The following is a 26,441-nucleotide window of genomic DNA, read 5'->3' on the forward strand; positions in this document are numbered from 1 at the left end:
GTATACATTTGATTTGTGTATGTTTGTGAATGTGTGTTATACTTCAATAAGAAAATATTTTTAGAAAATCAGCTCCTGTGATATACATGTCATTGGGTTCTAATACCTTCTACCTCTTCCCCATTGCTGTTATTATTTTTTTCCTTGTTCTTATATGTTTATTATCTGATATACATTTCATTAAGAAACATATACTGGGTCATTGAATGAAGGAAAAGCAAACCATTTAAATGTCCAAAGTACCAGAGTTATTCATATCAAAAGAACTTTTAAAAGTACAGAAAAAAATAGCAAGAAATGAGCCAGAAAAGGAAGTTTCAAGAGGATATAAATGAATTCTGTGAAATTTTGAAGTGTATAAACAAGGGGAATACCAATTTTACTAGCAAAATAAAGACTATAAAAATAAGGCACATTTCTTGTAATTTTAACTCTATAAACAATTTATATAGAATTATCTCTTGGAGTTTGTGCCTTTAAATACTATGAGGGTGATGGAAAGTGTTTGGGCTTGTTTGTTTTGTTTTAGGACGCTTTGGTCTTGTTTGTATATTCAATATTTTTATGGAGAAAAACTTTATGGAAAATTCTAACACACAAAGATGTAGAGAGCAGAGAGCATCATGAATGGAAACTTTGATAACCATTACCTAGATTCAACAGTTATAAACCCTGTACAATATTGATTCATCTATACCTCCACCTACTCAACACTCCCTGTCCCCTACACCAGGAATATTTTGAGGCTAATCTCAGACCCTCTTTCACGTCTTCCATAAATATTTCAGTTGTTGTTTAGTCGCTAAGTCATGTCCAACTCTTTTGTGATTCAGTGGATTGTAGCCCACCAGGCTCCTCTGTCCATGTGATTTCCCAGGCAAGAATCCTGGAGTGAGTTGCCCTTTCCTTCTCCAGGAGATCTTCCCAATCCAGGGATACAACCCACATCTCCTGCATTGGCAGGTAGATTCTTTACCACTGAGCCACTAGGGAAGCCCAAAATATTTCAGCATATATCTCTAAAAATTAATGATGACATTATGACATCTAAAGAAATTAACAGTGATTTCTATATATCATCAAATATCCACAAAAATTCAAAATTTCTCCACTGTCTCAATTTTTTTATCATCAGAATATTCTATCTGTTCCTAAATGTTTTTCCTATATTTGTTCCCCCTTCTCATTGCCATCATTTCTTGATGTAGCCTAAGTGTTTAGCATTTGATTCACAGTCTTTCCTTCTGCTTCAAGTCCTGCCATCATCCAAGGTGACTTTATATCCATGTGGACGATTCACGCAACACTCTGACTTCTCTTTCTTGTCTTCTACTTCAGCTAAACACTCCAGCAGCCACACTGAGGAATTTATCAACACCAAGAGTCATTCTTCCTCTAAAACAGTCTCAGACCAAAATATCCTATCTTTTCAGATCTCTTAGAAAATCCCAAAGATTTCAGTTTCTTTGATCTCATAGGAACCTCTGGTCCACATTTTCTATGAGCTCACCTCCTCTTTTCTTTATTAAACTTAGACTCTATTCTATGTCACTTCAATCACGTGCTTACCCAAATTCTCAACCTTATCTACTGCCTATTTTAACATCTGGCAAAATCCCAATTGTGGATGACGCTATTTTGCACTTTCATCCAAGTTGCCAAGCACAGTCTGGGAAGATTATATAACTTGGCATACCTCAAGTAGACCCCCCATGCCTCCTCTTTGTCCTATTTCTCTAGTCTACTTTTCCATCCACAATGGAAGGAAGTCAAATCTCCCTTCTTTCTAAAGCTCTGAAATCAGCAGATGAATGTGTTTCCAACGTTATAGAAAATGTAAAAACCATAAAATATCCTTTTCTTGCCAAACTAAAAATACATCTGAATCCATAACCATATCTTGTTCTCTTCTTTTGTTAAAAGGAAGAACCATCTCTTGTCCCTCCATCGTCCCCACGTTTTCTGGAACTTTGCTCTCTAAATTCTCTCTCTTCTATATTCTGTCTCTCTGGTGGCTGTTTCCTATGGGTTTTTAAAACACTCAAGTCCTTTCCATCTTAAAAACAAATAAATCAACTACAATGAAAAATAAATCCCTCTTTCCCTTTCATTTTCCTTTCCAATAATCATCCTATCTTTCTCTCCCAATTAATGAAAGAATTATTAACTCTGTCTACTTCCCCACCTCCCCACTCAGGTATCAACTCATAATAATCTTTTTACTCATCACAAGTACAAATGACCATGTTGCTGAACCCAATGGGCGCATTTCAATCTCTTCTCACCTGGTTTCTCTGAACATGACTAGCTCACAAAGCTGAAAGCCATTCCCCTCTAGGCTCTAGGGCCTCAGAATTTCCTGAGTTTCTTCCTACACTTCTGGCCACCCTTTCTCATTGCCTTACATAGGTGTCTTCTACTGTTCTCTTAAATGATGGTATACGCAGAATTCTCTCTTAGGCCATTTTTGGGTTTTGATTTTTATATTAGGCTATGTGACCTCATCTATTCCCATGGCTTCAATTACTATTTATTGCTGACGACTTCCAAATCCACATTTATATTCCTGATGTGGTCTCATGAGATTCAGAGACATGTCACTTGGATATACTGCATGATCTTTAAATTTTTAGGATCTTGAAAACTGAATTCACCCCATCCCTCCTCTATGACTGGCATCATCCATACCCAATTTCCCCAACACTGTCAATTCCACTTCCTAAAATAAAACTTCCTTTTTATCTCTAGAATCATTTTTTATCTCCACACACCCCACCCCCATCCAGGCCACCCTCATGTGTTCTCTTCCTAACTGGTCTCCTGCCTTCAGTCTTGCTCCATTCCAGTCTTTTCCACACTATAGCCAGAGTAAGCTGCAACTCTTTGTTTAAAGATTTGTCTTCCCGTTAAATACTGTAAGATTCATGAGAATAGGGACCATGCCTATCTTGCTAAACTATCAGTTACTAAAGCATCCTGTTATATAGCATAATTCAAGAAATATTATGAAAGATAAAGACATTTGCATCATTGACTTCACCTAATATGAAAATAATGTAGAAAAAGCCCTGAAGACTTCACAGGGATGCCAGGTCTAGTTTTGCTCTTCATTGTACCCCAGAGTTTAGCACAAATCAGGCCTACATTTGTTTAATCTATGAATGAGAATAAAAACAAAATAGAGATATTAACTTGCCCTGCAAAATGACATACAAAATGCTGTGTAGATGAAATGTGCAAAGAACAAAGCAGTACTATTTCTTATACTGAAGGGAATGAAATTGCCAGTTCCTAGCTGCCAACTCTACCCCGACATGTTCGCCCTAACCCCTTCCCTGCTTTATTTTTTTCCACAGCAATTTCATTTTCTATCAGACTATGTAGTTTACTATTTATTTTGTTTTTTGGTGTCTCCCCTACTAGATGTAAGCTCATAAGAGCAGGATTTTTTTTTTTTAAGCTTTAATTTTGTATTGGGGAATAGCCAATTAACAATGTTGTGACAGTTTCAGGTAAACAGAGAAGGGATACATATACATACACATATATATGTATGCATTCTCCCCTAAGTCCCCTCTCAGCCAGGCTGCCACATAACACTGAGTAGAGTTCCATGGAGAGCAGTAATTTATATTTGCTCTGTTACTGAACACATAACAGGTTAATATTATTAAATTATGTTTACTGTACTTGGGCCTGTGTTAGATATGTTAAATATTTTATCTTATTAATCTCTAACACTCTAGTTAGAGCCCTTTATCTCCATTTTAGAGTTTAAAATTAGGAATCTTCTAAAAGTTACATTACTCTTTAAAATGAGAAGGATACTATAGGAGGAAAACAAAAAGAAAGACAAACAGAAGCACAAATAAGCTGTAGGAAAAAAATGAACCATATCAGTCATCACAATAAAAGTAAACAGATTAAACTTGCTGGTTTAAAGACAAAAATTATAGACTGGATTTTTAAAGTACAGCAGTATGAGAAAAATATAAAAATAGCACTTAAACATAAGGACTCTATACTTCTGGTGCCAGCCAAGATGGAGTAAGCCCACTACAGCCAATCTCTCCATTTGACTAAAGCCAAAAAAACAAAATTTTTAAAAGCAACTACTCTACGACTCTGAAAAGTTAACAGTAGTAGCAGGTTGGAGACAGAAGCCAAAACTTGAAGAAGAACTTCTAGGGGAGTAAGCTCCCTGGCTTTTCCTCTCATATCTCCTGGCTTTGGCCCAGTGTGGTGTTGTGCAAAGACTGCAGGCCACAAAAACACTAGCCAGACAGCTAAGAAAAGGGGTCCCTGTGAGTTGAAGAGGGCGGGGAAGATCTATGTGACTTTTTTTCTTACCCTCTTTCTTCTCTCACAGTCCTGCCCCAAGGATGGATGGCCCCAGTCACGGACCTGCAGTGTCCACAGTCATGGACAGCCTAAAACTTTGAAACAAACAAACAACAACAACAACAACAACAACAAAAAAAACACCCATGTTTCTGGCCAGAGGAACTGGGAAAAAGAGACACTGTGGTCTGAAGATATGGGGGACTATCTGGATTATTTTTTCCCCCTTCTTCTCTCTTTTCTTCTGCTGTTTTGTCCGAAAGGTAGTCCTAGTAATACGAAACTACATGCAGAGCAAGAAGTTAAAATTCCAAGAGAAACCCTCTCTTTCTAGCCAGAAGACCAGGAAAAGAAGTCTTTGAGGTCCAGAGCATGTGGGAGAAACTGTAGAGAGCTGGAGAAATGGGGCCCCTCATTCTGTACACAAATAGAAACCCCAGGCTCATTGGGTGCACGTCCAGGACAGATCTAAACCGGCCTAGGAAAGACTGTGAGGCAGAGGAATAGCTGACACAATTTTGTCCAAAAACAGCAAGGCTGAGAGACTTTGACTTAATATAAAGCTTCAAGACTTAATATAAAGCTATAATAAGCACAACAGTGTGGTATTAGTGAAAGAAGAGAAAATAGATATATGTAACAAAAAAGAGAGTCTAAAAATAGATCCACTCATATATGGTCAATTTAACTTTTGAAAAAAGGTATGAGGCAACTCCATCAAGAAAGATTAGTCTTTTCAACCAACTATGCTGGACCAAATGGACATCCACATGTAAAATATAAAATCAACCTGAACTCATACCTCACACCTTACACCTTACATAAAAATTAACTCAAAATGGATCACAGGCATAAGTATAAAATGTCTATAAAAAGTCTTTGTGACCTTGGCTTTGGCAGAGTTATTTGATAATACTAAAAGTATAGTATATTAAAAATGTTTTTCGATAAATTGGATTTCGTATAATTTTAAAACTTTTGCTCTGTGAAAAACACTGTTAAAAGAATAAAAAGAGAAGTTATACACTGGGAGCATATATTGTATATCACATACTCAGTAAAGGATTTGTATCTAGAATATATAAAGAACCCTTAAAAACCCAACAAAAAGAATATAAAGCATCCAACCAAAAAAAAAGGGGGGGGGGGACAAAAGATTTGAAAAGACATCTAACTAAAGAAAATATTGTAAGTCCAAAGAAGCACATTAAAAGATATGAACATAGTTGGTAATTAAGTAAATGCAAAATAAAACCACACTGGGACACAATGATACACTAATATGTATGATGAAATAAATTTACAAACTGACAGTGCAAGTGCTTGTGAGGATGCGGAACAACTGGAACTCTCAGAAACTGCTGAAACGCAAAGCGGCTCAAACATTTTTGGAAAACAGTCTGGTGTTTTTCTAAGTATTTACCCAAGAGAAATAAAACTTATATCAACCCAAAAAACATGTCAATGAATTTTATACTATCTCCATGCTAAATAATTTTGTAACAGGGTATTATTTCTAATCAATAAAAAGTGGAAACAATTCAAAGATCCTTCAAGTGGAAAAGAAATAAAGAAAATGTTGTGCATTTAAACAATGGAATGGTACTCAGCAATAAAAAGTAAACTATAGATATATAGCAACATGGATGAATTCAAATGCATTGTGGTAAGTGAAGGAAGCCAGACTTCACACTCCAAATACTGTATATAGTAAAATCCATGTACAATATCTAGAAGAGGAAAACACAGGCACCAAAAACAAGGGCTGGGGCAGGAGAAAGGATTGAGTACAAGTGGCTGCACCGGGGAATCTGGGGCAGTGGTAAAAGAGCTGCTCTGCATCTTGATTGTAGTGAGTTAAACATCTCCATACATTTCTCAAGTTCCACAGAACTGTACAGCAAAAAAAAAGTGAATTTTACTGTACATAATTTTTGAAATGTTGAATTCAGTTTAGCCGCTCAGTTGTGTCCAACTTTGCGACCCCATAGACTGCAGCACTCCAGGCTTTCCTGTCCATAGCCAACTCCCGGAGCTTGCTCAAACTCATGTCTATTGTGTTGGTGAGGCCATCCAACCATCTCATCCCCTATCTTCCTATTCTCCTCCTGCCTTCAATCTTTCCCAGAATCAGGGTCTTTTCAAATGAGTCAGCTCTTCGCATCAGGTGGCCAAAGTACTGGAGTTTCAGCTTCAACATCAGTCCTTCCAATGAATATTCAAGACTGATTTCCTTAAAGACAGGTTGGTTTGATCTCCTTGAAGTCCAAGAGACTCTCAAGAGCCTTCTCCAACACCACAGTTCAAAAGCATCAATTCTTCAGTGCTCAGCTTTCTATATAGTTCAACTCTCACATTCATACATAATTACTGGAAAAACCATAGCTTTGACTAGATGGACCTTACTTGGCAAAGTAATGTCTCTGCTTTTTAATATGCTGTCTAGGTTTATCATAGGTTTCCTTCCAAGGAGCAAGATTCTTTTAATTTCATGGCTGCAGTCACCATCTGCAGTGATTTTGGAAACCAAAAAAATAAAGTCTGTCACTGTTTCCATTGTTTCCCCAACTATTTGCCATCACATGATGGGACCAGATGCCATGATCTTAGTTTTCTGAATGTTGAGTTTTAAGCCTCTGCTTTCACTCTCCTCTTTCACTTTCATCAAGAGGCTCTTTAGTTCCTCTTCACTTTCTGCCATAAGGGTGGTGTCAGCTGCATATCTGAGGTTATTGATATTTCTCTCGGTAATCTTGATTCCAGCTTGTGATTCATCCAGCCTGGCATTTCACATGATGCAGTTTGCATAGAAGTTAAATAAGCAAGGTAACAATATACAGCCTTGACGTACTCCTTTCCCAATCTGGAACCAGTCTGCTGTTCCATGTCCAGTTCTAACTGTTGCTTCCTGACCTGCATACAGATTTCTCAAGAGGCAGGTTAGGTGGTCTGGTATTCCCATGTCTTTCAGAATTTTCCACAGTTTGTTGTGATCCACACAGTCAAAGGCTTTGGCATAGTCAATAAAGCAAAAGTAGTCATTTTTCTGGAACTCTCTTGCTTTTTTGATGATCCAGCGGATGTTGGCAATTTGATCTCTGGTTCCTCTGCCTTTTCTAAATCCAGCTTGAACATCTGGAAATTCACGGTTCACATACTGTTGAAGCCTGGCTTGGAGAATTTTGAGCATTACTTTGTTAGCGTGTGAGATGAGTGCAATTGTGTGGTAGTTTGAGCATTCTTTGGCATTGCCTTTCTTTGGGATTGGAATGAAAACTGACCTTTTCCAGTCCTGTGGCTGCTGCTGAGTTTTCCAAATTTGCTGGCATTTTGAGTGCAGCACTTTCATTCACAGCATCACCTTTCAGGATTTGAAATAGCTCAACTGGAATTCCATCACCTCCACTAGCTTTGTTTATAGTAATGCTTCCTAAGGCCCACTTGACTTCACATTCCAGGATGTTGGCTTTAGATGAGTGATCACACCATCGTGGTTATCTGAATCATGAAGATCTTTTTTGTACAGTTATTCTGTGTATTCTTGCGACCTCTTCTTAATATCTTCTGCTTCTGTTAGAAGATATTTCTGTCCTTTATTGTGCCCATCTTTGCATGAAATGTTTCCTTGGTATCTCTAATTTTCTTGAAGAGATCTCTAGTCTTTCCCATTCCATTGTTTTCCTCTATTTCTTTGCATTGATCACTGAGGAAGGCTTTCTTATCTCTCCTTGCTATTCTTTGGAACTCTGCATTCAAATTGGTATATTGTTCCTTTTCTCCTTCACCTTTACCTTCTCTTCTTTTCTCAGCTATTTGTAAGGACTCATCAGGCAACCATTTTGCCTTTTTACATTTCCTTTTCTTGGGGATGGTCTTGATCCCTGCCTCCTGTACAATGTCACAAACCTCTGTCCATAGTTCTTCAGGCACTCTGTCTATCAGATCTAATCCTTTGTATCTATTTGTCACTTCCACTGTATAATCTAAGGGATTTGATTTAGGTCATACCTGAATGGTCTCGTCATTTTCCCTACTTTCTTCAATTTAAGTCTGAATTTGGCAATAAGGAGTTCATGATCTGAGCCGCAGTCAGCTCCCAGTCTTATTTTTGCTGACTGTATAGAGCTTCAATCTTTGGCTGCAAAGAATATAATCAATCTGATTTTGGTATTGACCATCTGGTGATGTCCAGGTGTAGAGTCTTCTCTTGTGTTGTTGGAAGAGGGTGTTTGCTATGACCGGTGCATTCTCTTGGCAAAACTCTGTTGGCCTTTGACCTGTTTTGTTTCGTACTCCAAGGCCAAATTTGCCTGTAACTCCAGGTATCTCTGACTTCCTACTTTTGCATTCCAGTCCCATATAATGAAAAGGACACCTTTTTTGGGTGTTTGTTCTAGAAGGTCTTGTAGGTCTTCATAGAAGTGTTCAACTTCAGCTTCTTCAGCATTACTGGTCGGGGCATAGACTTGCATTACTGTGATATTGAGTGATTTGGCTTGGAAACAGAGATCATTCTGTCATTTTTCAGATTGCATTCAAGTACTGCATTTCAGACTCTTTTGTTGACTATGATGGCTACTCCATTTCTTCTAAGGATTTCTTCTAAGGATTCTTGTCCACACAGGTAGATATAATGGTCATCTGAGTTAAATTCACCCATTCCAGTCCATTTTAGTTTACTGATTCAAATAATGTCTACATTCACTCTTGCCATCTCCTGTTTGACCACTTCCAATTTGCCTTGATTCATGGACCTAACATTCCAGGTTTATATGCAATATTGCTCTTTACAGCATCGGACTTTACTTCCATCACCAGTCCACAACTGGGTGTTGGTTTTGCTTTGGCTCCATCTCTTCATTCTTTCTGGAGTTATTTCTCCACTGATCTCCAGTAGTATATTGGGCACCTACCGACCTGGGGAATTCATCTTTCAGTGAGCTCCTTACATCATACAGCAAGTTTCCATATGTATATAAAATTTTAGATGTTCTATATGTCAAGAACAACAGAGAAAGATGAATGAAGGACCGAGAAAAGTTTATCAGATAAACACTACCCAAAAGAAAGTTGGTGTTGCTATATTACACTAGGCAAAGTGATTTTTTTGTAACTTGACTCAAGGCATATAACTTGTAAGGGGCAGATTCAACCTTTAAGTTGTTTCTTTCTTGATATGCATTCTATGCTATTTTCAATGTAACTTAATAACTTACATTCTACTTATCAAGAGGTAGGAAATTTATTAATTAAAACAGAAAAGTCTGAGACATTCTTGCACAAATTCTCCCATGCAGTTTTCATTGTTTGAGAAAAGGCAGTAAATATTCAGGGAAAAAATGTTTATTTAATATCAGAGAAACTGTTTTTGTTTCACTTGGAGATTTCTTACTTTGTTTTCTTTCATAATAATAGAAGTCATCTATTAATTCCACCTAAAACTTGAAAATTTCTATCAGACTTCTCTATAAGAAGAAATAAATACTAACATTTAGAATTGAAGAATCTCTGCAGCTAAGATGAATGATCAGAGGAACCTGCCTACTTTGAACTGAAACATGTGCAGGAAAAACTAGGGGAAAACTAATTACATAACATAGTGTGAGCAGAATGTGCCCATGTACCTGAAAACATTTAGGGTATATCATATTCCTTACAGGATGTTAAAAATCAGTGATCATATGAACCATTAAGTAATACTTCCACTGATGGAATTACGGTGTTTGGTCTTCAGAAAAGTCAATGTGAAAAGTCAAACAAAACAGCAATTAAAGTTTCAAGCAGGTCCCCAAATCCCAAGAAACTATTCTAGTACTGTTTCCCTCTGAGAATTTTTTTCAATTAAAATACAATAGCTACCTGTCCTTAGAATGTTGAAAACTGAGAGAGGAATAACCTCTTAGACCAGGAATTCAGCTTGTGAAATCTTTGCTCTTGGGAGTGACTTCAAAGTTGATGTCAAAACTACAGAAAACATGTAGAAAAAAATGCGTCTTTATCCTAGCTTCTATATTGGTTATTAAATGCAAATCTGGTTTCTTTTTGCTCAGTTCTATTGATCTGCTATTACTTAGAGTGTCTACAAATTGCAGCTAGAATTGGGCAGGTGAATTAAATGAAAATCCCAAGGGAAATACACTTCATTTCCAGCTGAATCCCCTTAATCAACCTTCCTCAGGCCCAGGCTCTCCCTGTCTCCCAATTTTCCTCATATTTTCACTCCAAAATATGTAAGGGTTTCTCCTTCTCATTGACAAGGCATGTAATACTGTGCAGTAACCAGGACCTAGAGAGAACATTCATTCAATAGGAAATGAATTTTACTTCCTGCCCTTGGCAAGAGTGCTCGGGGCACTTGATTTAGCTGAGGTCGGTCCCCTGAACCCCTAAATGTGAATCTGGTGTGTGTGCATGTGCTCAACTGCTCAGTGATGTCTGCCTCTTTGCAACTCCATGGACGATAGCCTGCCAGGCTCCTCTGTCCATGGGATTTTCCAGGCAGGAATACTGGGGCGGGTTGCCATTTCCTTCTCCAGGGGATCTTCCTGACTTAGGGATCAAACCCGTGTCTCTTGTGTCTCCTGCGCTGGCAGGTGGATTCTTTACTACTAAACCACCTGGGAAGCCCCAAGAACTTAGTATGGGCACACAAATCACACAAAGTGTTCTCACTAGATATAGATGGATAAACATGAAATAAGGGCACCCAAGATCTCCAAACCCTCACCTGCAAAGTCATTGCTGTCCTTAGACTGGTTTGGAAAACCTCTGATTCTGGCTGAAGAGTTTGGCCAGGCATGAATGAGAGAAGGGAAAAAGCAGACTGCATGCAAGCAAGGGAGAAGCGGTGTCCCGGATGTTTGCCCTGAACCATTTTGGTGTGTATACAGGTTGAGTTAGCCGGGGAGACACTATTGGCAGCTATAGAAACTTAAGATCCTTAGTTTCCAAAGTTAACTGGCTACATTTTCTGATTATAAAGGATCTCCATAAAATACCCAGAGGGCCAAAAGTCTGTCTCCTAGGAAGTGCCAAGATGGAGAGCTCAATTCAAATATCCTGATCACCTTCCTTCTGGACCATATGGTGAGTTGTTAGAAGTTGCCTCAGTTTGACAGGATGAACTGTCATATCCAAGGCTGTGGGCTCTAAGAACTATTTTTATTCAGCTGCTTCACAAAATAACTTTAGCAGATGCAAAGGTAAGCCTGGCCACACTGATCTCAGTTAAGACCAAAAGGATCTTTTTCTGAGCAACCTGCTGGAAACAATATGGACTTATATATTCCTGATTCAACTCTCTCAAAAGATAGACCTGACATGTCTAAAATTCCCCTTGTCAGGGAACAAAGCACTGTTAGTTATATAGCTTTAACTTGACAGTCTTTTGAATTATATCTTGGAAATATGTCCTCTAGCTCAGACGTTTTCAAACATTTTAAAGCAGCAGAACACTTTTTGCAAATAAAACCTTACAAGAAATCGAAAAAAAAAAAAAAAACAGAAGCAAGTGGAGGTGCTTTGACTGAAGTAACGTGCAGAGCTCCAAAGACCTATTCACCTTATTTGGATTCTCCCAAATACCCCCTCATCCCCCTCACACCCTCATATACATCCTAACACACACAGAATAGCCTCAAGATACCCCAATGCACACGTGGGGCTTCCTGAACACTGTGAAAACCCAAATTAGCTGACACCATACTTTTAGGAGATTAGACTATACAAAATGATAATGATTTGATTAAAGCTTCATCAGTAGAAGAAAGACCTGTTTTGAGAAGACTGTCTCCATGTGGTCCACACCTCCAGGGGTGGCCATTTTGATCAATGGGGAAAACAACAGCCAAACTTGTGTCACAGTAATAACTTAAATTTCCTAAATCAAAGTCCAAGGGGAAACATCATTCACATATTCAAGAGACCAACACTATTGATCACTTAGCCTTTTCTGGTGGTGACATTGATGTCAAACATACCTGAGAAGAAATTCAAATAAAATATGGAAAATAATTGCAATTTGCTGATTATTTCTACGTAGGAGATGGATTTTACAGGACTCTTACACATATGTTCTCCTTTAACAGCTGTTTGCAATGACCGCCTTCAAGTCACGGTGGAAGGGGAAGGCTTTAGAAACCTTTAAACAGGTTATATAAGCAACCCTCTGAGGTCTAAAACATTGATTGTCTGGCTGTCCTTATGTGGAGTTCCCCACTGGCTGTATATTAACAAGTCTAAGTTTGAAAAACTTGCCTGTATTGCCATGTGAGTGTATAAGGGACAGGCCACTGCATTCTTGGCTGTTAAAGTCTATTTGAATAAGGTTAGAGGGGTGGAGTGGGGGTGGGATGGGGCAAAAGTCTGGCAGAAAGGAGCTTATTGATTAGAGGAAGCTACTTAGACATGTATTCAGTTTAACCTCTTTAACCAGCAAGTGGTTTACCTCACAGCATCCATGTATATTACCATTTTTTCTTCAGTATATAATACAAGCTTTTCTAGTCAAGTACAATACCCTGTACTACCTCTGGCTCTATCACAATTACCGGTACAATGCTGGGGATATTGTAGCGATTTAATGAACCAGACTTTACTGCACAAACAGTGCTAAATTTCTGGAGATATTTTGCCCATAAACTGAAGAACATTTCTTTTATTTTTAAAATTTAGTTAGCCTTGTTGGCTATTCACTATAATTGAACAAATCATACCTGAATTGTGTTTCCTTACCCTTTAATGCTACTAGAAAAGAAGCCTTAATATCCACTTCACTTTCTTATATGTAACAAATTTTAAAAACATTTATTCCCAGCATTACTTTAAAAAAGTCTTTAAAAACTCAACTCTAGATGTATTGTAAGACATGCTAAGACATTTCTGTATCTCAGTGGGAAGCTGTAGGTTTAGCCACAAGCGCAATAACAACTACAGATTGTACCGTGCAATGCTCGTGGCATGGCTTCGGGAGATGCTCATGGCATGGCTTGGGAGAAGCACTGCAGATGGATTCTCACAGGCCCAGATGGGCTACTTCTGCTCTTTATAGCCTTGGGACATCCCTCCTGTGCTCTGCCAACCCCATCATGTAAAAAAACAGCATGTTGAAATAGCCATCTAAAGCTGAAGGTCTCTCCTGAGGAAGGCAATTCACTACCAGGATTTTTGAATGCTATTTGAATGACAACTACAAAACTAGTTAACTAAGCGAATATGACCCCTAAGTACTCTATACCAGCTTCTTCTTCAATAAACAGTCAGTTTGAGCCTGTGGCAGGAAACTTGAAGCTCAACAATCATTCTATTGCCACTGCAGTGCTGTATTTTATCCAAAACACAAATTATGCCCACTGCTTTTCCTTTTCACAGTATTTATGGATTAATAAGAGTGCATATTCTTAGCACCAACTATGTGTCAAACATCATGCTAGGCACATCACAGGCATTAACCCACATAATTCTCATAACAACCCAATGGGGTCCTCCTTATAGTAGTCCCCATATAGAAATAATTTCCCATTTTGTGAAAGAGAAAGGTGAAACATCAAATAATTTACCTCTGGTCATATAAGTAGAACTTGAGTAAGAACCCAAATGATTCTGTCTTCAGAACTAAACTCCCACCCTGTTGAAAAAGCTATTTTTAGGTCCAGCTATAAATTATTGTATCCATCAAGATTAGTTGCAAAAAACAGGGCCTCCTTTGTCAGACTGAAGCCCTCATTAGGAGAGATCAATCAACAAATTCTAGATGACTTTCTAGAAACAATTCCCAAAGCCATCCTGGAGAACTAGAGACCAAATGATATAATGCCTCTTTTCAGATTAGGAATCTGCCATTTTAGAATCATACCTCCAACTCCCATGATTAGAACTTGCTTCTATGCCAGCTCCTCCATGGTAATGCCACACCAGCTACAATTCACAGCAGCAAAACAGCTGCCACATCCACTGCCTCTTGACACATTCAAAGCTAGTGATTGGACACTACAGTCACACAGACAACCCTCAAGACCCACCGTGCTTCCAACACAGTACAGCCTCCAACACTTCTACCTCCCAAATCCCTGTACAAATGCAACCAATATGATGAACCTAATCAAATTCAGACCTCTCTCCAAGAGGGAGATGGAGAATTATGTTTTAATTCTCCAATGTCTGCAGTACATGAAGGGAACAAGAGAAGGAGGGTGGAATGGATGTTGAGTTATAATCCTACAAACTCAACATTCAGAAAACTAAGATCATGGGATCCAGTCCCATCAATTCATGGCAAATAGATGGGGAAACAATGGAAACAGTGACAGACTTTATTTTTGGGGGCTCCAAAATCACTGCAGATAGTGACTGCAGCCATGATATTAAAAGGCAATTTTCCTTGGAAGAAAAGTTATGACCAACCTAGACAGCATATTAAAAAGCAGAGACATTACTTTGCCAACAAAGGTCCATCTGGTCAAAGCTATAGTTTTTCCAGTAGTCATGTCTGGATGTGAGAGTTGGATTTATAAAGAAAACTGAGCACTGAAGAATTGATGCTTTTGAACTGTTGGTGTTGGAGAAGACTATTGAGAGTCCCGTGGACTGCAAGGAGATCAAACCAGTCCATCCTAAAGGAAATCAGTCCTGAATATTCATTGGAAGGACTGATGCTGAAGCTGAAACTCCAATACTTTGGCCACCTGATGCAAAGAACTGACTCATTGGAAAAGACCCTGATTCTGGGAAAGACTGAAGGCAGGAGGAGAAGGGGATGAAAGAGGATGAGATGGTTGGATGGTACCACTGACTTGATGGATTTGAGTTTGAGCAAGCTCTAGGAATGGGTGTGGATAGGGAAGCCTGATATACTGCAGTCCATGGACTTGCAAAAAGTCAGACATGACTGAGCTACTGAACTAAACAGTCACTACAAATTCTAAAGATTGTTCTTTAACATGGTTGCAAAATTTTGTGTGTCTAGGGAAAGGTCCCAGATTTTTCAACAGATTCTCAAAGAGGTCCACAATGCAAAAATGGATTAAATATATATGACAACATCTTGAGACTAAGATAAACTTTACAGGAGGGCTAAAGCATAGTGGCTAATGATAGAGCTCTCAAAGTCATAAGTTCATGAAAGTGAGTTCAATTTCTGGTCCTGTCACTTAACAGATGTTTAACCTTTAGCATCTTATCTGATGTCCTTGTCCCTTGATTTCCCCTTCTGTAAAATGTATAAAATAAAATCAACCTAATATGGGTGTTCAGAAGATTAAGTGAAATAATAAATGTATTTAGAAGAGTACCTGGCACTTGGGAAATGTTCCCTAAGTGTTACCTATTGTACTGAAAAATATGTAGACAAGGTAAGTTCTCAGCTTAAAAGATTATATAGTAGAGTTGCAATCATGCCCCCACACTTTTAAATTCATGTTCAATTTCATAGAGCTTTTAGAAGTGAGTACTTGATTTCCTGTGACAGCAAACAGAAAGACAAGCACCCATTTATATGGTGATGACCTGGTTCTACTTAAAGAATACATTGATCTCACAGCCAATTACTGCCAGAAGGAACAGCTCAAGCACGACTGTGCCAAAACCAAATGTGTCAGTTTTAGGAGATGTTCTTCAGGACTCAAATGGATAGTATTTTGAAAGCATTCAAAATGCTAACCCTTTTATTGTTTATTGTCTGGAGGGAGGTGTATTAATAGTTACTTCATCCTGGCAGGCCTGCTCCGATACCATTTTGTTCAATCAAATATTCCACTTGTGTCTTGTTATTTGATAATTCCAGCTCACAAAAATCTTGCCATCCAAGAGCCTATCTTCCAGGCTTAAAGGAGCAGGACTTAGTGCTCCCATGGATTCTCTCCATCATTGGTGCAAATGCTTTACAAAGCAAAGCCTGAGCCCTGCTGGCAGGTACTCCTCCAGGCACCTCTGCACAGCAGAAACATGGCTCGGGCTTGGAAAGGATGCAAAGCAGACCCTGTAATCCTGACTTTGCTTCCTCAATGTCTAAAATGTATGTGCCCCATCAACTGCAAGAAAAACCTACATTTCATTCATCTGTAACCTTGGTATTGATTGACAGATACATGGCTCCAATATGTAGCCTGATGGATATCAGATTGTAAAACATTAAAAAGAACAATTATGTCCAATGTCAGCCAGCACTCAGGGAAAGGGTTCTCTAATATCCTGCTGGTAAGAGGAGTTAGTACACTTCTTATGAGACTGACTTGGGAATTATCTAACAAAATCTTTAAAAGTGAATGCTTATTGACTCACCAATTCCACTTCTAAGAATTTATTCCAAGGAAATGATCTTACAACTGCATAATTGTATGTTCATTTAGAATCTGTTTATAATACAAACAATTGTAAAAAGAACTCAGTGTTGACAACATTAAAACAATTATGGTATAGCCTTATAATGAAATTCTATGCAGTTATTAGGAGGAAAATTTAGATGTATTTAAATATTGGTATGAAAAGATATCTGTGACATAAATTTAAAAAACCAGGTGTGATCTCATGTGTGAATATACATTATATATAATTATATGAAAAAATAAACAATATTTCTAGAAAGCTATACACTGGAAGGTTAACAGTGGTAACTTATAATGTTTGAGATTGAGCAATTTTAATTTTTTTCTTATGCTATTCCATATTTTATTTAAAATGGTCAGCATATAAAACTTTCTTACACAGAAAAAATAAATTATTAAAAAATCTTACACTCATATAATAGCACTTTTACTTGAAGATAGTCCAAGATATGTATTGAGATTCATACATACAGAATCTCTAAACTCTTTCTTTGTATCTTGTACCAATATTGGAACAAGCAAACCTAAATGCCTTTAGAAGACAGGTGGGCAAAGTAAGTGAAACAGGATATCAGGCAAAGGGAAAAGAAAGTGATCATGTTTAACTATAGAGCATATACCTAGTCCAAAGGCTTTCAAATTCAAAAAGCTTTCCAAGCACTCAAAATACATCTACAGGTTGAATCTGAACAGCAAGCCGCTAATAAGGACCTTTTTCAGTATGAATCTCTACACATGCAGAACATTACTGTAACTCTCCCACACAAATCAACAGTACTCCCTCCCCACCTCTTGAAGGTGGCTTAAGTAGTATCTATAAAGGAGACAATTTTTTTCATATTTGTAAGATTATCTTCCTAAAATTTAATATAAGAAAAAAGCTTCTCTTGGTAAATGTTCATTTCATAACAGAATGAAAGCAACATATTTAATTGGTGTTCTCTATTTTTGTTATTTGTTGTTCTAGAAAGTTCCCATATGTCCCTTAGCCTAGGTTTTCTGTAAAACTGTCTTTCCCTCTCTACCACTTAGTTCTTGTTCACTTTCTTTAATCTTTACAGTACATGTATTAATCTTACATTTGAGTATATGTATATACATGACTTTAAATATTTTTGAAATTCAGACTGGACAAAGGGAAGTAGCAATGATATACTGAAAAAATAACATCAGCATGCAATAAAATAATTGTAATGACTTGCAAACATGCTTTATATATTTTGTATTATATACAAAGGATGCAAAGCAGACCCTTTAATCCTGACTATACTTCCTCAATGTCTAAAATGTATGTGCCCAATCAACCGCAAGAAAAACCTACATTTCATTCATCTGTAACCTTGGTATTGATTGACAGATACATGGCTCCAATATGTAGCCTGATGGACATCAGATTGTAACATGTTAAAAAGAACAATTTTTCAAATTCAAAAAGTTTTCCAAGCACTCAAAATACATCTACAGGTTGAATCTGAACAGCAAGCCGAACTACAAAGTATAGACTGCAAATGTAATATGGGAAATTTAACAGCTAATATGGAAAAGAACCAGGAACACAACAGGTGAAAAGAAAAGGCTAAGGGGGTGGGAAATAGAAGTTTTTAAAAGGTGGAATAATTGCATTATAGAGTATGAGTGTGCAGTGACCATTGTGCCAAAAATAACAGAAAACAAACAGCATCTTTTTTGTGCTTGTGCTCAGTCACTTCAGTCATGTCCATCTCTTTGGGACCCCATGGACTATAGCCCACCAGGTTTCTCTATCCATGGGGATCCTCCAGGCAAGAATACTGGAATGGATTGCCATTTCCTTCTCCAGGGGATCTTTCCAACCCAGGGATCGAACCTGTGCCTCTCCTGCATTGGAAGGCAGGTTCTTTTCCACTAGCGCCACCTGGGAAGCCCAATACCCTCACAGGGATCTGGATAAGTTGTCTGCAGAGTCCATCTTCCATGCTCTCTGGGTCCTGTGCCTGCCTTCCCACCTCCCAGGCTTCTCTACCTGCTTCTAGCTGCTGCTTTACTGCCCACCCACCAATAACCTCTAATCACTCAAAAACTGGAAATGAGAATATAAATATTCCTCAAACTTGAAGTTTTGGAACTAAGATGTTTATTAAAAATTAAAAATTGATGATAGGTAATTATCAAAATGAAATGTGCTAAGATGAGTAATATTAAAATTAATTATTAAATATTTTAAATGGTATGTTATTTTCACATTTATAAGCTGCTTCTTTTTTAGGAATAAAAGTTCTAAGGATCAATGAAATGCTGGAAAATTCTTTAAAGTAAGCTCTCATATAAATTCAAGGCATGTGCTAAGTCAAAAGTGCAACTTTGACAGTAAAAAGCTAAGCAATACTCAGCTCAATGAGATATACATATAACAAAGAACATTACCCTAACCAGTCTCTTGTTTTTATTGTCTACTGAAATAAAATTCAATTTAAAGAAATAAGACCCAAATATAAAAGAATAAGTTGGCTACTTGTAAGAAATACATTCCTTGTTTAACTATATATCTTGAACCCTCATTGAAATGGAATAAAACAAAACATTTTAGAAATTAATAATCAAAAGCTGGATGAGAAAGTAATCTTATACAAATGCCTAAACAGCATTCAGTATAAAGATTTCCTAAAACATTTCAGGGTGTAAAGTCAAGAAATTTTTTAAAAAATTAATTCTTTAGTCAAAGATAATGACTAAATATCTAAAGAGAAAGAACTTTCATATACATCTAAATGTAAGGAAAGTCTTAGAAACAAATAAAACTTACAAAAATGTGTTTTTTACCCCAAACAAGAAAAGCACAATAGAGTGTGAGAGACAAAGGGTATTTCTGAACTGATAAAAAATAAAATAAAATGAATATGGAGAATGAAGTACTCCAATGATGTATGGACTCCACAGCATCAACATTCAATAAACATTAAAGACACAATGCAGGTATAGATTGACAATCTAAAAATAATTACCAACAGAGACAAACAAAAACAGCACTAGCATCACTACCCTAGGATACCAAAGAAAGGGTCATACAACGATGAAGTGTATTTCATTCTCCTAAGACAGGGGAGTGTGGTAGAATTACTGAGTGCTATTAAAACACTGGAGGGTTTCTACAGAAAAGTCTGCAAGATAGATGTAATTACTGTGGGATTATAAACCTACCCACTAAGGTGATGAATTAATGTCCAGAATAAATACCTAGAAACTCAGAATCAACAAATTAGCAGCAAATTACAGAGAAAACAATCACATGATGTCTGAGGTCCCATTTCAATGAAGCTCCACCATCAAAGAGCCAGCGATGAAGCTGGCAGTGATTCTGAAGCAGCAGCAGCAGCAATCCATAAAGGCTTCTTAATTTTCTTGTCATTTAAGAATTAAGCCACTTCCAGTTCACGCTGATCCTAACAGGTGCACTAAATTGATGTCATTATGAGCCATCAGGAAATACCCACCGAGACCTATACCAACACTGAGAAGTTTTGTTAAACAGCTGTGTGTTTTAATTGATTTGTATTATTTAAAATAGAACAGTTAAAAGTCAGTTATAGGATATTGTGTAAAAGAGATGCCTAAAGACTCTAGGGAGACTGAGTTCAGAAGAAAACCAATCACTGGAACTCACTTGAGCACTTAAGATTATTACTAGAGGAAGCACAATTAAATCAACAGTTTATCAGCTATCATTATAAATCACCAGGCAACATATCAAGCTTCATTATTTAAGAATCCTTAACCAGTGACTTCCTGCATCACTGAGAGTCAAAAGCAATCTATTCACCAAAAGGTACCTAAGTAGTTTCAGATTTTTTGCTGTGTGTGTGTTTACCCTGAGAGATTTATCATGGAAACAATGAAAATTCACTAAAATTATCATACCTTTGCATGTTTCAGACATGCTAACATCTTCTAAGTGAAATTAGTGGTATTTGGGGCATGCAGAATGTGTATACTCAAGACTTCTAGTCTGGTTCTCTCACAGTACTTGTGTGAAATCACAGGGAAAAACAAGCATTGAGTTTCTTTCCACTTCTATCCATCCAATCTCATTCATTTACTCGCACCTGGACAGCCTTCCCCAGAAATATATAATCAGAAAATAAAGTACCTCAAAATACCCAGTTTTCCAAATCTAAAGCACACAGTTCAGGTGTTAGAAACTATATATTTGAAAGGAGATGACACAGGTTGAGTTTTGTATACCACCCTTTCTCTTACTCTTCCCACCAACTCTATGTAGATGCTGCCATTAATTTTAATGGAAAAATAAGACATGAAGAGTTTTTGTAATTTGCCCAAGGTCATATAGCTCGTAAGTGGTGGTACCCAAAGTTAAATCCACTCTGCCTGATATAGCACCTAGATAAACACTCTGAAAGGGAAGAAAACCTCCTTGGAGAAGGGCTAATGCCATTCAAACATTTGCTTATTTAATGATATTAAGAAATTATTAACAACTTTAGTTGTGATAATAGAATTGTGGTTATTTTTTTTTTAAGAATTCTTACCTTTTTTAAATAAACTTTTTTGAGATAAATGTGGATTCACATGCAGTTGTAAGAAATGATACAAAGAGATCGCTCATACCCTTTACTCAGTTCCCTTGATGGGAATATGTTGCAAAACCTACCTACATTATCACAACCATGATACTGACATTGATACAGTCATATACAGAACATTCCTATTCTCACCTGATTCCCTCCTTGCCTTTTATAACCACACCCACTTTCCTCCTACCCATAACCTCTGAAAACTGCAGTCTATTCTCCTACCTATAATTTTCTCATCTCAAAAACATTAGCTAAATGGAATCATTTACCAGGCAACTTTTGGGAATTGACTTTTTGCACTCAATAATTCTCTGGCGATTCATTCAGGTTGTTGGTTACTTTGAATTACTGAGTAATATCCGGGGTAAGGATGTACCATTGTTTGTTTAACCATGCACCTCCTGAAGAACTTCAGAGTTGTTTCCATTTGGGCTATTATGAATAAAGCTGCTATAAACATTTGTGAAGAGCCCTTATCTTCTAAAAATACATACTTAAATGATTATGGATAGGATAATATGATGTCTAGAACTTGCTACCAAAAAAATTAGATCAGGTGAGATACCAAAATAATAAGATTGGTCATTAGTTTGTAAGTGTACTATAACAGGGGTCCCAAACCCCCAGTACCTGTACATGGCCTGTTAGGAACTGATCTGCATAGCAAGTGAGTGGTTGTCTTCCCTGGTGCCAAAAAGGTTGAGGACCACTGCACTACACTATTATCCCTATTTTTGTATTATGTTTATAATTTCCCATATTATACATATCCCCATATTATACATATTACCTACCATATGTATTATGTTTATAATTTCCCATAATAAAAAAAATTTAAAAAGAAGACAGTAAGAAAAATTACTTATCTGATCACTACACGCTCACATATATAAATATACATATCTTCAAGTAAAACTGGAAGTATGATTTCTTGTCTTTTGATTTTAGCCTCTGCCAAGATTATAGGAGTTCTTTACCTAAAACACAGAGCCCACATCTTCCAGTGATCATTATTGTAACAGTCACTGTACCAATTTAGGCAGATCCAAGCTAGGCACCTGTTCACTTTCTTCTAGAAATTCTTTATTAGGCTGCAGGGCTGAGATAATAGGTAGTCCGTGATGTTGGACAAAAGCAGGTAAGTAATCACCATAATCAAATGTATGAGATTCATGAGTGGCTTGTCTTCAAAAGAGAGAGTTCATAACTGACATGAATAGGTCCTTATCATCAAGACAAATGCTGAGGGAACAGAAGTGTGATTACTGAAGATGAAGAGCAACAAACTATATGAGCACAATCAAGCCTGAAAATGAAGTGAAATGCATGTTATATTATGCAAAGACTGCTTTTGTTTTTAAGCCACTTTGGAGGACAGGACAAGCTAATGGTTCTTTAGTATAATTCTGCAAAATGGTGTCTACTATTTGGTGCCACCAATATCCTATCAGCTCACTCTTCCCCAGTGCCGTATCACACCCTCCCCCTCATGGCACTGAGGACACCCTATTTTTTCTCCACATGGGGCCTTACAAAAATGAGGACACACTCTCTCAAAGATCTCAGGCAAAGAACAGCACATAAATAGCAACCCATTAGCTAAACTGGGATTAAAAACTAAGACCTCCAAAGTGAATATGCATAATGAGTTTCAAATACCAACTTAGTACAATGGCAACAAATGAGTTTCCCTTGCTAGGTCTTCAGTGTCTGGAGCTACACTGTGATGAACAATTCTAAAGCTTAAATAAAGTGCGGTATCAAAAGTGGGGATACCTGTCCACAAGACCAATCCCAATAAGACACATTCCAAAGGAACACCTAAATGTTATACTTAGATTACCATTTGGGTGTATCAAATATCCCTTCCAATAAGTGGGCCTCATACTTGGTATTGAGATGGTAATTCATATTGTGATTAGATCTGATCATTACTACCATAGTCTGCTAAGTAGGAAAAAGAAGGTCTGCTAACAGGCAGTCTGTATCATGCTTAAATGCCTGTAAACTATTAATAAAAGATACTAGTCAATTCCATTTAAAACTATCAATATACAGATTGGGTCATGTGGTTGGGTTAGCAACTTAGGAATCCTATCAGTGGAACAAAATCTCTTGGCAACATCATATTAGGAAACTAAGAAAATATGGGTAAATTCAAAAATCTTATTTATATGTCACAAGTCAGAACAGAGACATGTGAAATTAAAGCCCAAACTGACATAGGCCATCCAGAACTGTGCTTTGATTTGCACTGAGATTAATGACAGGGCTGCTAGAGACGTAAAAAGGAAAAAAATAAGATTTGGGCTCAGGTGCATAATATAAAACGTAATTGAGAAGAAGCAGACAAAAAAGGCACTACAGTTAAATACATATATATTTTTGGATGCTCCCTTCCTCTATCCTTTGCTGTCTTCTTTGACTCTCAAAACCAAGCATTTTCTAGGGCCTGTGGATTCTGACTCTACAGTTTATATTTTTGGACAGTTTGTGGTCACTGACAAGACAGTGGAAGTTGAATCACTTAGCACTCACCTTGACATACTTAAAGGTTAGTCTAAAACACTTTGCATAAAATAAAATGCTCTTGCCAAAAACCTTTCTGATGGATTTGCTTATATATCTCATTACATTATCCTTCTCATAGCATCCACTGATTTCTGGTCTACAGAACTGGGATTTAAAAGGGACCATTTTTGTAAGCTGAAGTGGTTTCCGAGAAAGGGACATGTGAAAGAAGGAGGGGGAAATACAGAGATAGAACAAAGGCAACAGAGAAAGCATTAGGGTGGAAAGAATTCCAAGAACACACTGTACAGGACGGGTTTGGGGAGTGAACTGCCATGTATGGCAGGAGCTGAGGCTGTGTAGTGTGGAGGGGGAGGAGATAAGCTGGAAAGGGCCGGCGGGACCCAGGGATTGGCAGCCCTGGAACCCAGGCAAGGCATTTAGACCACACACCATAGCCCCTTGGACAGCTACTGCAGGCTTGCACATGGGTAAGATAAGTGCTGCATGGTTAGGAAAACACGACTAAAGGGAAGGGGCAGGGAGGAAAGGAGCAGAAGACCAAAAGTAGGAGGTTTTACTAGTTGTTCCAGGTGAGGCAACAGGGTGCGAACCAGGAAGGTGATGGTAGGAACGGAAAAAAAGGATTAATTTGGGGGGGGGGGGGGGGGCGGGGCGCGCGGTTGTGCTGGTGTGTGACTCATATATTTAAAACTAGTTTTTTCCCTCAATTAAAACCTAAGAAATGGTCATTTGCAATCATTGTCAGAGAACTACATATGCGATGCTAAGGATTCTTAAGTTGATTGGGAGGTAAACTGTCATTATGATCAAACACATAAGAGGGCATAAAAATTCTAATGGCTGATAAAGTCATTTTTAAAGGAAGCTTTGATTAAGCTTAACAGAGGCTGGGAGAAAATAAGATTTTTGATATAAGTAAAAAAGAGACCATGATTGGTTGCAAGGTAATGAATATTTTTTGAAAATTTCTAAAATAATTAGTTGCTGATTTTAGCAAGGCAGTAATAATGACTTACATGATTAACAAACTAATTTTCTCTACTTTTGCAAATATACTTTTTATATCTACTTTTGCAGATCTATTTTTGCAACTTTTTAAAATGACTATTGCAAACCTATTATTCATCAAAAGTAATTTTTTTTCTGCAAATGCACCTATGAGTAAAACTCTGAAGCATTAAGAGGTGACACACACTAAATCATCCATTTCTTGGTGTATATGCCAACTTTGTTTCTGTTCTCACTTAATACATTTTTATTGAAAATCTACTGTATAATAAGTACTGTGCTGGTGCTGGTTCTACAATGGAGAGAAAAAAAAAAGGTCTACCCACAAGAGTGCACACAGTATAATGGAAAAAATTAATTTAAAAAATCCAAATACATAATTTAAATTTTTAACATATACTATGAAGGAAAATTACAGGGTGCTATGAGGGCTTATACAGAGAAGCTAAACCAAGCCTGGGTCTGGTAAGATGTTTTAAAGGAAAGTGTCTTTGAACTGAAATCTGTAAGGAAGTAGAGGAATGAAATAGGGGGAAAAAAAAAGAAGAAGAGAGAGAGAACTAGAAGAAAAAACGTGCAGAGGGAAGGAATCACATATAAAAATGAAAACATTCTCTAACCTGTTGAGTAATAGTGTCCCATGGTCCCTGCAGCAATCGCATCTTATAGCACTCATGAACTCCTTCCCAGATGTCCTTCAGAGCTAAAGGTCTTCCATCTGTGAAAGTAAAGACTGCCAGTTAGTAATTGATTGGACACGGTGGTGCTTAATGTCTATCTAAAACTACTGAAAGAATATTATAACTTAAAAAAAAAAATCTTTACTTAGTATACATACTATTTATATATCAAAAGAGTACTATATGAATTACTATTTTCTTCCAGAGGGAAATTTAAATAATCAAACTTCTCTCTATCTAGCAGTAAAATTATCTGCTCACTTATTGCCTCTAGGAATTTGACAAAATAAATAAGATCCAAATGTGTTTTAGAGAAAACTGATAAATAGAAGCATCAGTAAAGAACCAGGTAGACAGACTCACATATTCACAAGGGTGTACTGTGGATACCTCTGAAGTCTTCATACTTCCTCTAATCCTTAAATCAGAGACCATCCACGTGCTTCCTTCACCCTCCTGTCGACTGACTATCTGTAATGTTCAAATCACTCTGTTGGGTACCATGAGGAATAGAAGGAAAGCACAGAATTTCTCCTAGTAAGGAGTGTTTCCCGACTAGGAAACTAGGACAAGTATATATCAGTAAATATTGATACTAAAATCAGTATTTGGTATTGATTGGTAGACTGGTCATAGCCAGAGGAAAACTGCAGTTCTCTGAAAGTCCAGAGGAGGGAGACATTAACACCCACTGTCTGTTCGGGGTGGAGGGACTTGAGAAGGACTTGCCGTGAAGAAATCCGTAAAAGCTTTAGTGAACAATAATCCTCCTTTTCTTTGTTTAAGCAACTTCAGTTATTCACCTATATTCATAATCACCCAAATAATGTATTTTACGAAGAATAGTATGACACAAGTAAAGTGGAGAAACAGATATCTAGGTTCAGAAAAGAAAGCAGAAAGAAGGAATTACGATAAAACCACACACTGCTGAAAAGAAGGTGGTCTCAACATTAGAATTTATTGCCGTGCTGTGCTTAGTCGCTCAG

The 26,441-nt window shown here is 37.4% G+C and overlaps 1 protein-coding gene across 3 annotated transcripts in view; it reads right to left on the bottom strand.

Moving 5' to 3' along the window:
- Positions 1-26,441, bottom strand: part of ATG10 (autophagy related 10) — a 262,614-nt gene that overhangs the window by 44,639 nt on the left and 191,534 nt on the right. For all 3 annotated transcript variants that reach the window (XM_027545687.1, XM_027545688.1, XM_027545686.1), the window contains one exon: positions 25,393-25,490. In XM_027545687.1, coding sequence (XP_027401488.1) covers positions 25,393-25,490 — 98 coding nt within the window. The remainder of the gene's footprint in view (positions 1-25,392; positions 25,491-26,441) is intronic.

Source organism: Bos indicus x Bos taurus, chromosome 7 (assembly GCF_003369695.1).
Source record: "Bos indicus x Bos taurus breed Angus x Brahman F1 hybrid chromosome 7, Bos_hybrid_MaternalHap_v2.0, whole genome shotgun sequence".
In the NCBI taxonomy this organism is placed as follows: Eukaryota; Metazoa; Chordata; class Mammalia; order Artiodactyla; family Bovidae; genus Bos; species Bos indicus x Bos taurus.